A 12094-nucleotide genomic window follows, 5' to 3' on the forward strand; every position below is an offset into this window, starting at 1 on the left:
CAAATGCCGACAACTGGAACGACTCACCAATAAACCCGGTCTTACTGTCCACCTGGAAGCCTACAAACTTCATAGACAACAATACAAAGACGCCTTCAACTCTGCCCGCTCCACCCACTACTCCTCTGTCATCCAATCCGGCTCCAACAGTCCCAAGACCCTCTTCTCCACAATCAACAAACTTCTGAAACTCATGGACACAATCTCCAACTCCTTCACCACCTCTAAGTGTGATTTGTTTCTTTCCTTCTTCAAAACCAAGGTCGACAACATCCATATTCAACTAGCCCATATAGCACCCCCTTCCCAACCCCTGGACCTCCACCACCCTCCCCTCCATCCCACTCTCTCTCTTCATTCACTCCAATCACTGAAACAGATGTATCTACCATAATCTCCAGCATGAAGCCCTCAACCTCTCCGCTTGATCCTATCCCCACATTTCTTACCAAGGTTTGCCTCCCCTCACTTTCCCCCCTCATCACCAACATAATCAACTCCTCTCTGGCCTCTGGTATTGTCCCCTCACCTCTCAAGCTTGCTGCCATCACCCCCATATTGAAAAAACCTGGTTTGGACCCAGACATTCCCAACAGTTACCGTCCCATCTCAAACCTCCCATTGCTGTCCAAAATCCTGGAACGCGCTGTTGCTACTCAACTTCAAACACACCTCAACTCCAATAATCTATATGAACCATTCCAATCTGGCATCCGCTCTAAACACAGCACCGAAACTGCCCTCCTCAAAATCACCAACGACATTCTGCTTGCTGCCGACTCTGGTCTCCTCACCATCACAATCGTGGACACACTCTAGATTTACTTGTCAGTAAGGGTCTAAACATTTCATCCATTGTTATTAAGGATGTAGCACTGTCTGATCATTTCTGTAGTTCCTTTGATATATTGATCTCTCCTGCCATTGAAGCTAGATCTGTGTCTGTCAAGAAGAGAGAACACTAGTGTACTATTTATGAAGGCTGTATCTTTAACACCAAGCATATCTGCTGATTGGTACAGATTACTAATCTGGTGGGCTCAGATAATCCACGGTATATGAAAATCCCCAGAAGAATACTGACCGTCAGGGGGAAATCTCAGAGTCAAAATAAGATACACCGGTGTTTTGCCAGATGAGAAGTTTATTTACTATTTTAATTCATTTTACTCGAATTCATTGTTAACGGTATCACTTATCTTTTTTAATTCCTTTTATAACTGTTTTAATTTCCCCTGCTTTTATTTTGTGTCTATTTTCTATGCAAAGCGCTATGAATTGCTACAGTGTGATGATTATAATTCCTTTCTATGTAAAGCTTTTGAATAACTGTTTGAATTTTCCTTGCTTTTATTTTGTGATTATTTTTATTCCTCTCTATGTAAAGCACTTTGAATTGCCATAGTGTATGAAATGTGCTATGTAAATAAACTTGCCTTGCCTTGCTATTCTACAAACTTTGTATTCTTGTATAATTAACTATTATTGTTCAATAAATAATATTTTATATAAACCATATTGGCGTACCTGATTTTGAGAAGACTGATTTTTAAGACCGCTTAACATTGTGATCAGGATATGAGGAGACTTTCAACCAGCATAATACAATTTGTGTTTTTTTGTAGACAATCACCTATTGCACCTCAGCATTTTCCAAACACTCTTATCTTTATATGTTAAAAAATTCTGTATTCTTCAGGAGGGGCAGGTCCTCTATCCACCATATTTTTATTTATTTTTAATGCCAAGGTATCAAAAATACAAGTACAAGTACAAAATGTAAAATGTAGCAGTTACATACAATTAAATGATAAAAATCCATAATTTATACATATATACATTGAAAAACAGAACAGAAAACTTTAATGAAATAAATTAAAAAGTTGAAACAAGGTTATTGTATTAAAAGCTTTAAGATTCTTGGATGATGAAATATTTTGGATGTACTGTTGGACCTCTCTCCTAAAAACAATGAGTAAAGGATTTTGAAGAGAGAATTTACAGCGGTGAATGTGAAATTTTGCAAGGAGCAATAATAGATTAATAATAAAGTATATTTAAAGTAAGACCTTCTGAATTTAATAACTGAGAAACAGTCAAAATATGTTTCTCAAACCAATTACTAAAAAACAAAGACTTATTCTTATATACAATATCCCGGTTGTTCCAAATAAAGTACCGGTGAGGGGGAAAGTTGTGCTCAAAAATGAAAGACCATGCGAGTAATGCTTGCTTATGGAACTTATATAAGTTGTAAGGGATTCTAGCAATATTATAATTGCAGATCAATAGGACAGGGAGACCACCTAATTTGGAAAAGAAGTAATTAGGGATACAATTCCAAATTGAATTTGGATTACACAAAAACTGTCTAATCCAATTAATTTTGAAAGTGTTGTTCAGAGATGAGAAATCAAGAAAATTCAACCCACCATCCTTGTATGTATTCATTATTACAGACTTCTAAAGATATTTTGTTTTTCCAAATAAAATTTGATCGGGTTTTATCGACAGTGCTCTGCCTCTCAAGGTCAAGTCTCTCTGCAACCATGCATTAAATCTTCTTTGGGCTTTTTATTATCAAGTTCAAGGTATACTTTTATCTTGATTTTTAGTGATCACGATGCCTACAGTAAATATGTAACTTCAGATCTAACTGGAATATTATAAAAAGAGGATGCGGTGCAATCTTTAATAGACATTAACTCGCACAGTTTTATATAATCAATTTCTATAGGGATTTGGGAAGCATCTCTTAAAAATAAGGGAGTGTCATCTGCTAATTGGCTAATAACAACTTCTCGATCTGCTATATATGGATACCCTAAATACCGCCTTCACAGATAAACGTTGAGAGTAGCTGCACACAAAGTAGAAATAAATAGGGAGAAATGGGACACCCTTGTCTGACTCCTAAACTAAACCTTGGGGAAGTGCCATTCTTTAATTTAATCCAGCAGCTTCCATTATTGTAAAGGGTTTTAATTACTTTGCAAAACATATCTCCAAAACCAAATCTATGCAATGACTTAATAAACTGGTGCTCTAAAGAATCAAACGCCTTATTGTGATGAGGTGTAGAGAAGGACCCAAAAGCAGAGAAAGCATTCAACAGTCTTTAATTAGAGATGCTGGCAGAATGAAGCGGTTAGAACAGAACACTTCATAATCAGATAACACAAGTTCTTCCGTAGACTTCGGGTAATCAAAACAACTTTCTTCCGTAGACTCAGGGTAGAAAGCACAAGGATAACTTAAAGTCCCGTTGCACGAAGTGTGCGTAAGAGGTAGGCTACTCGCCCAGATGCGTGAGCCCACAGATTCGCTCCAGCGAACAGGATAGAACAGCTACAGGGAGCGGCCACCAGTCGGAAACTCTGCACACAGTATAGCTCAGTGGAGATGACAATCACACGAGTAGATACCTCTTAGACAGGACACGATCACACCACAAGATGCCCGCAGACAAGACACGACAGGATTTGCACAGATGTAACGTATGCACAAACACATGAAATAATCTGGCGACAAGACAAGGGAAGGTCAGAACAATAAATAGCAAACCCTATTAGGGAAAGAGAGAGCAGGTGAGAAAGTAATGAGAAGACAATGAGTAGCAAGTGGGTTCAGCTGGAAATGATCAGAATGTAAAAGAGCGGCATGAATGAATGCGTGTATGAGTGTGTGTGTCCAAAAGGGGGAGACAGAGTAAAGAAAGGAAAAGCCAGGATCATGACAAGATCATGACACTTATAGAAATCTAAAAAAAAAAAGAATGAAGCTGTACTCCTGTATCGATTCTGAATAATCTAATAAATCAAGAACCAATCTTATATTATTAACAATATGTCTTTCATAAAACCAGATTGTGTCTCATCTATTACAGAAGTCACTGCCGATTTTAGTCTTTTAGCAAATATAAGCACTAACATTTTATAATCATTGTTGAGCAATGATTATACAATTACAAATACAGGACGCCAGTTGTCAATTAAAAGTAAATCTTTCTTGGGTTGCGGGATTAAAGTGATTAAACCTTCAGTCAGTGAGACCTTAAGTAAAAAAAGGTGATAATTCTTTAGAAAACTGTTTGTAGAACTCTGCGATAAGCCCGTCAGTTCCGGGTGATTTATTGTTTTTAAGTTCTATAATTGAGTTATTAACTTCTAATAAAGTAATTTCACTATAGCAGAGGTTTCTATCATTACCCGAAATAGTCTTGCAATTTTTAACAGATTCTAGAAAAGTACAAACTGCCTCTTCAGAATAATTTTGATGGTTAAAGATTACAGTAAAAATCAGCACAGAAATTTACAATTTCTTGAGGGTTATTAGTCACTGTCCCGTCAATATTTAGAGATTCAATTCGCTTCTTACAGTATTTTTATGAAGGAATGTCAATTCTTAAAGTCAGTCATTTTTAGTTGATGAACGAGCAGAACATTGTAGTGGAGAGCGGGGCACAACGTAACACGGGGCTAGTTGTAACACACTGGTTTAAAATACTTCCACACACAGGGACGGACTGACAATCTGTGCGTTCTGGAAAAGTCCAGAACGGCCGTCCAACTGGTAAGCACCATTTGATACGTAACGGTTAAATGAATGACCTTGTACAATTAGCAAAGTTAATTTAGCCCGCAAATCTTAAAAAAAACAGCTTGACTATTACATACAAACTCATTATAGAAACATTTCAGTTCTTATTTCTACCATACTTATCTTTTTGAGCTGAGCTGAATGAGTGAGAACAAACAAACAAATTGTCATCGAGTCGACGCAATAAACACTGAATAGTAAGTTAACGTCAAATCTTTATGAGAAACCAGACCCGCCAATACAGCTGATATCCATATAAAAGATGAATTAATAGTAATATTTTTCATTTTTACACAATAATATTGCTACACCTCTCAGACAGTGTGAGGAGTGAGTGTGTCAAAATGGAGGAAACAAAAGCAGAAATCAAACGCATGTAGGATTACTGTCACATTATGAATTCCTATGTTACTTGGTTAATAAGAGTTGGGTCAGTCTAAGTCTTCCATCTACTATCTAGATAATAAAATTACTTGCCATTTATTATTTCCAGAGAGCTCCTTGTATATAAACATGGCTAATAAATGAAAAACTGCTTATCTGCTAATACAAGACTTTGCTGCAGTTAGTGTAATTCAGGTTGCTGGAGCTTGAAATCAAAGCAGACATTTGTCTCTCTGTGTTTCTGCAGGCTGTCTCTCCGTGCCCGTTTAATCAAAGGAAGAGGAGCAGGCTGCCTTTGACATCTAATCCCTCTGAGAGTGAGCATGTTTCCAAGTGAAGAAGAGTTACAAGTGGATGAGCTCTCCCATGCGGAGCTCAGGGCTTATGTGGAGGCCTCAGCTCATACTCCCCCCAGTGTTCCAGACCACAATTCAACATCAAGCTGAAGGTGGAGAACCTTGCAGTAAGTTGGGGAAATACATTCAAATGCACTCTTTATCATTTAATTTTAATTTGATCATTTAATTCATATGTCTATCTTTTTTATCCTCATAGGTGAGCATTACATTGTTGTGCACTTACCCAGCTGACTATCCGAAAGTGTTGCCAGATATTACTGTCAGGTATTTAAATATTTTGAGTTTCCAATTCATATTTTTCATAAGCTGTTTTTATTGATTGTTTACTCAGTGACGTACTTGAATACACACTGACAGTTCCTATTGGACTTTCTATGATAATTTGATAATAGTCCTGAAGGATTCTAGTGGGATCAAACCCAGACAGCAACATAGTGTCGTCTCACATCTGGTATGTCTGGAATCCATGTGTACCAGATGAGGACCGGATCTGGGCCGACACTATACCCTTTGGGAATAAGTGTTCAAAAGTGAAATAAATTAGTACTGAATTAAACTTAAATCGGTAACACTTTACAGTAAGGTTTCATTAGTTAACATTATCTAACTACAATAGTTAACATGAACTAATGATGAACTGCACTTCTACAGCATTTATTAATCTTTGTTAATGTTAATACATTATTCAAATCAAAAGTTGTATTTATTTACATTAGTTAATGCACTGTGAAGTTACATTAACAAACAATGAACAGTTGTATCTTTATTAACTAAGGTTAATAGAATCGAGTTTTCAAATTTGCAAAAACGATTTTCTTTAAATTTCTTTTGATGTCCTCCAGTAATATTTTGTCCAATTGGGAATAATAATATCCACCTGGGTACATAGAGAGTTTTGAAAATCCCTTTGATTGATTTTAACCATTACGTTTTCAAGGTTTAAAATGTGCTTGAATTTTGAACATCATCCTTGTAAATGCTTGATTCTTTTTTTCTTAGAATGTCCAGTGTGATTTAAAAAAGAAGAAAATATTAATGAATAATATGACCTTTAAATGACCTGTATTCGCTGTGCATTGTGAGTCTCATTACTTTGATGTTGTGCATGCACATGTAGAAGTACTCGTGATAAGAGCAAGAACATTTATGAGTAAAAACACGAATGCTAAAAACAGTGCAAAAATAAGACATTGATGTTTGCACTAATCAGTTCCTCCCAACCAAATGTAGCTTGAAACAGATTTTTATTCAAACTTAAAATGCGACTACATACAGTAGTAATCATTTCAAATTTTATTTTCATAATGTAAAGATAAGCGTGTAGAATACTGAACTCTGAGGCAATGCGTTTAGCTGTTAGACACCAAACACTGTTGTCGTGCAAATGAACGGCCAGAGCGCATTAAAAGTTTTCAGTTTTCAGTTAAAGGGATATTTCACTGCTGGAAAGATGAATGTGTATTTAAATAGTCATTTATGTAGTAGAAATGTGAAATTATTTTAGAAGTTGGTGCCTTCTAGACTGGGAAAAGCCAAAATTTTTTTTTTTGGCTCATGTGGATGAAAGACGACAACTCCCAGAATGCACTTGCTTCGCTGCCCTACGAGGCCACTCCCAAGCCACGCCTACCAGTTACAGAGGGCAGTATCGGAAGAAATTATCATAGACAGTAAAAGAAATGGACACAGCAACCCCATTGGATTCAACGGAGAAAAGTGAAGTCAATTAGAAGCACTCACTTCCTGATGGCTGAGCGTACTACGCAGACTCAAACTGAGCTTGACGACGTAGATGTGACGTGAGCAACCCGTCTGTCTTCTAGTAGCTGTGCCAAGAGAAATCTGAATCATTCCCTTCCGAAACTTGCAGACGGAGAGTGTGAGTAGGAGGTGTCCACGAGCTAGGAGCAGGAGAAACTTTTGCTAAGTATTCTGATTAATTATTTTGTCATTTTGCCTCCACGTCCCCCCGATTGCCCGCAAGCTTCTCCTCATGTCCATACGGTAATCTCTCTACTGTGCGACAGAGAGTCATGTGGTTATGACGCAATCGTTAGCCTATTTTTACAAAAACTGCTTCTACGGGGCCATAACGTAAGATACAAGGTAATGGAGCCTTTTATACATTTTCGTGTTTCTTTAGAAATAAATAATGGACAAATGGAGTCTTTAAACGCCTCAGATGTAAAGTTATTCGCTGTCAAAGTGACGCCAAAATGAATGGGAGTCAATGGCATGCTAACAGCAGGTGATGGTCTGCTAATCAATGGCGGCCCGGGGAAGCTTCAGTTTTTTCTGAAAGATTAACCCCTGGAAATGATACAACTAGGCTACTAGTTGACTCGATACTGAAAAGACGCCGTTTTATCGTGAGATCCCACCCCCTATGGGTGGGTTGAAAACATGCGGAACTAGCTCCTATTACTGGCTGTAGTCTCTCACCTCTGGCCAAAAAAGCCTCCGATGACGCAAAATGACGATTATCTGAGGTTGATTGCCACCTCTCAACGCAGGTTTGAGAGGTGGCACCCCGATAAATCTGCCGAGAATCACGACTTGCTTTATGGCACAACATCACATACATCAACAAGAAATGAAGCAGCCTCTATGGAAGACACTAGCACGGATTTCAGACTTGAATCATGGCAGAGTCGACGAAGAAAACAAAGAAAACGCTGTCGGAAGAGTGCAGAGACGGCTCTACGTGAGTGGTATTTACGACTGTAACGTTAAATACAAGTACTCCACAGCGACTCACTTAACTTTTTTTGTGAGCTCATCTGAAGTGAGGACTATTTACGCCTCGTAAAGCTTTTACAGAGGAGATTTAAAGGCTCAGATATCTTTTGCACTGCTGTTCTCTAATGTTTTAAAGTTAGTACTGAGGTAGTTTTGACACTGTGAAATTTATTGTTTTAATAAAATAAAAAAATAATATATATATATATATATATATATATATATATATATATATATATATATATATATATATGTTGTATAAGTATTGGCACTGGTAAATTTATATTCAGCAATGTTTACATTTTACAGAAATGTATTTTTATATAGATTGCAGAGGCTTAGTTTCATTTTACTGCAGTTATGTTTTCTGTAGGTGTACAGGAAGTTTTATTTTCTATGACATTGAAGAGGTTTATTTTTCATTTTATATCAAGTTACCAGTTGTACAGTTTAATTTTTTGCATCTTCAAATAAATATTTCTGTTCTGTATCACTCTGTGCTGTGTTTGCTTTCTTTTTCTGTTTAGAAGATAACTGAGCCTTTAAATCTCCTCTGTAAAAGCTTTACGAGGCGTAAATAGTCCTCACTTTAGATTAGCTCAAAAAAAGTTAACTGACAACTACTAAATGTTTTATAACTACCTGAATTAATCATGAATTACAGTAGGAATACGTGTTAATAAAGCATTTATTAACACACTGACTGAGTAACTATTACTATATGTCTAAATAAGATGTATAAATGTACCTTGTTTATTAATCATTTACTTACACTTTCTAAATGATTTTATGAACCACGGACAACTCCTAAATAACAGCTTTGTAAATAATGTAATAATTTAGAAATGATAAATTGATCATTAATAAAGTATGAAAATACAATTATTAAACACTTAGATATGCTTATAAGTCAAGAATAAAGCATTTATAGCTGTATCTATCTACTGCTTAACTAATGATTCATAGCATGCAGTTATAAAGTGTTACCCACAATGGTAGTTTAATGTGAATATTGTTTGAGCTGAGTTTAGTAAGTTCATCTCTACATTAATACAACAGTAATTTCAAACAAAATGCATTTGCATTATTTTTTTTTATTTTTTTAGGAGCAAATTTTATACAAATCTGTCAATAAATAAACATCTTATACAAATACATTATGGTTTAGATATTATATTTAGCAGTTTCATATGCTAGTTGTGAAATAAATATCCTACATTCATTACTGAAGCAGAGTATGACATTTGCTTATGGATTCATCTGATTGATAGTTCTACATGCAGTTTCTTTTAACCATTTGAAATGAAAGTAAATGATAAACAATGTTACAGTGCTTATGTTATAGTATAATTACAAGTATCGAGTAGCACTCGACGCATGTAATTCATATAAAATTACTTTGTTGAACCTGCATTTTCCAACTGTGATTGCTATAGTAATTTATCACATTAATAAGTCATTTGCGGATCATGGAGAACGTAACGTGTCACACAGTGTTTATTTGCCGTTCTCGCTCTGTCCTCTAGAGGGAGCTGTGCCTCTATGTCAGTCTGGTCTGTCTTGAAGAGTTTCGTCCTTCTTCCGGTCTTGGTCCTAAATTTAGGAGCATTAATCATATCTAGCTAAATAAATTAAACAGAGTTCTCAGAGCCATAGTTTTTGTAGGGTGGTGATGACTTCCGACACCTGTGAGGTACAAGAAAATAATATTTAATCATCATTCATACCGTGAATGCGCTATAGTTACGTAATAATATTGCAAATAAACAAAGCATTTGCTACTTGTATGATAAAAGACTAAATGCTGTATAACGGATTTTACCTTTTCTGTAAGCAGAAGTACATCAATCCAATGATGGCTCCCAGTAATAAAACTATACCACAACTAATTCCAATGAGTTCTTCAGGACTTGAAAACTTGCGGCTGTCCAAAAGTAAATGTTCACAGCGCACACCACTGTACATGTGGTTGCACCTAAAAACAGTGGAAATCATGTTTGTCAGGAAGGTCTCAGGATGTAGGAATCATTTTGAACAGTATAAAAAGGGCTTGTTGACTAGAATTATTGTCCTTATACACCAAAAAAAAGCTATTTTTACTCAGAATTTGCAGGTAAATTTCACAAACAGTTAAAAATAAATAGCAAGTAACACTGAAATAAAAAGAACATCTTCGAAAAAAAAAAATTTCAATAGAGTATGTTGATTCTTAGTATAAAAATAAAATTTGGGTGGGACATTTCCAAAGGAACATCCCATTTTGTAAATATCTACAAGGCTGTATTTACATCACAGCCACAACCCAAGCTTTGCAACTTGCTAGTTTGCTAATTAAACAAACATGAACCAGAAAATCAAGGGTTCATCAGGTTCAAATTGATGTGGTCTTTAATTTATGATCATAGATGAGCTGATTTTGGTGGCTGGTCTCACCGGCAGATGGGGGTTTCCAGTTCGGTGGAGTAGGAACACACACCATTGAAACAGAATCCCTCATGTTCTGGACTGCAGGGTGTTTGAATAGCCAAAACCCGTGGTTGCTCTTCACTACCTACTGATAGACACACACACACACCCAGACAGTTTTACAGGATACACATGAAAGGACTGTGAGTTTAACTGATAGGTATTTAGACTTGTGTCCACATGCCAAAGAGCCTGCATTCTTGGCACGATGCATATTTAAATGACATGTTTGCATATTTCATACACTAAAGTTCTGATATAAGATTAAATAACAGTCTTTTGAACAATTTAGCACCTGAAATATTAAGAACGACTACACAGAAAAAGAATATATAAAAAATATTTCACAATATTACAGTTTTTACTTGGACTTCTTTCAAAAACATTAATAGTAACACTTTACAATATGGTTTATTAGTTAACATTAGTTAACTACCTTAACATGAACTAAGAATGAACAATATTTCTTAAGAATTTATTAATCTTAGTTAATATTACATGAGCAAACTATGAACAGCTGTATTTTTATTAACAAAGATTAATAAACACTGTAACAAATGTATTGCTCATTGTTAGTTCATGTTAGTTAATATATTAACTAATGTTAACAAATGAACCTCAGAGTGTTACCACATTAATAATATAATCTTTTTTAGGGGTACTTACCACCATGTGTTGTGTTGTATTGGAGCACATTATCTGAAATCTCCTTAGTGTCTCCAAGTCCAGAGAAGAGGACTAACACCATCAATCCAAGTACTGATGGAGTTTTAACAATACATTGAAGTTACTATAAATGTCACATTTATTGTCTTTAGTAGAAAACAATACATTTGTTGTAAGATCCTAAAAAGTATATTCGGACTCACCCTGATAGTGCAAACCCCTTTTATCCACTTGTGTCATGCTGTGGCCCAAGTACTGATTCGATTTGAGATTCTGGGTCTGCTCGGCTTTCTTCAAACTTCAGCTGCTCTCCGGATGAAAGGATTTTCCTCACAATTTATATCATCCTTATCCTTTTGTTCGTCACTAATGGTAGCCAATCATTTGAACAGGTTACAGGAAGTGCAGAGAATGTAGACTCTTTTAGGCATAACCTGTATTGCTCTGCATCACTTCCTTGTCCACAGGCAAGCAGCGTGCACAGACATGTTTTTTTTTTTTTTAGTGACCAAAGTATTTTCCAGCAGCTGCAAAAATAGACTCTTAGCTATACTGGCACAAGAAATATTAAATAAAAGTCTAATAACAGATAAAAAGTATTAGTTTAAGTGTTAAATCTGTTTTACTGACTGTCATGTTGCATTACCCTCCTGAACCATAATGAATAGCCATGGGTATTCCAAAAGTAGCATCCCATTTTTACATGTTTCTCTTCTTTTTCTGAGTGTTACTCTTTTTTATTATTATTAATTATAATGAATAATTAATTCATTTGTATCTTTCTAAACACTGCAGCCTACATTATGTTTGACTGTTACTGGTAATTAGACATCATATTTAGCTGTTGGACGCACAAAATTGGCAAGACCCTTGGAACATTG

General features: G+C 35.8%; 1 protein-coding gene across 2 annotated transcripts; it reads right to left on the bottom strand.

The window, feature by feature from the left end:
• Positions 1 to 9058: 9058 nt before the first annotated feature.
• On the bottom strand, positions 9059 to 11634 carry epgn (epithelial mitogen homolog (mouse)). 2 transcript variants are annotated; one of them, XM_084087686.1, is made up of 5 exons: positions 11417 to 11634; positions 11214 to 11306; positions 10515 to 10635; positions 9904 to 10056; positions 9059 to 9767 (listed from the first exon to the last, which is right to left on the bottom strand). In XM_084087686.1, exons 1-5 carry the CDS (start codon positions 11451 to 11453, stop codon positions 9713 to 9715), a joined length of 459 nt encoding a protein of 152 aa, XP_083943812.1. In that variant the 5' UTR covers positions 11454 to 11634; the 3' UTR covers positions 9059 to 9712. The 2 variants fall into 2 exon arrangements, with proteins under 2 accessions (XP_083943812.1, XP_083943813.1); XM_084087687.1 differs by having other exon boundaries at positions 9147 to 9767; positions 10515 to 10632; positions 11417 to 11597.
• Between the last annotated feature and the right edge of the window lie 460 nt (positions 11635 to 12094).

Source organism: Abramis brama (genome assembly GCF_963993115.1).
Source record: "Abramis brama genome assembly, chromosome: 16".
Classification (NCBI taxonomy): domain Eukaryota; kingdom Metazoa; phylum Chordata; class Actinopteri; order Cypriniformes; family Leuciscidae; genus Abramis; species Abramis brama.

Bases quoted from the DNA above. Each gene is read 5' to 3' on its own strand.
- epgn (XM_084087686.1), bottom strand. From the start codon at position 11,453: ATGACACAAGTGGATAAAAGGGGTTTGCACTATCAGG. The intron at 11,307-11,416 runs GTGAGTCCGAAT...AAACTCCATCAG, and splicing joins AAGGGGTTTGCACTATCAGG to TACTTGGATTGATGGTGTTA. The intron at 10,636-11,213 runs GTAAGTACCCCT...TGTGTCTATCAG, and splicing joins ATACAACACAACACATGGTG to TAGGTAGTGAAGAGCAACCA.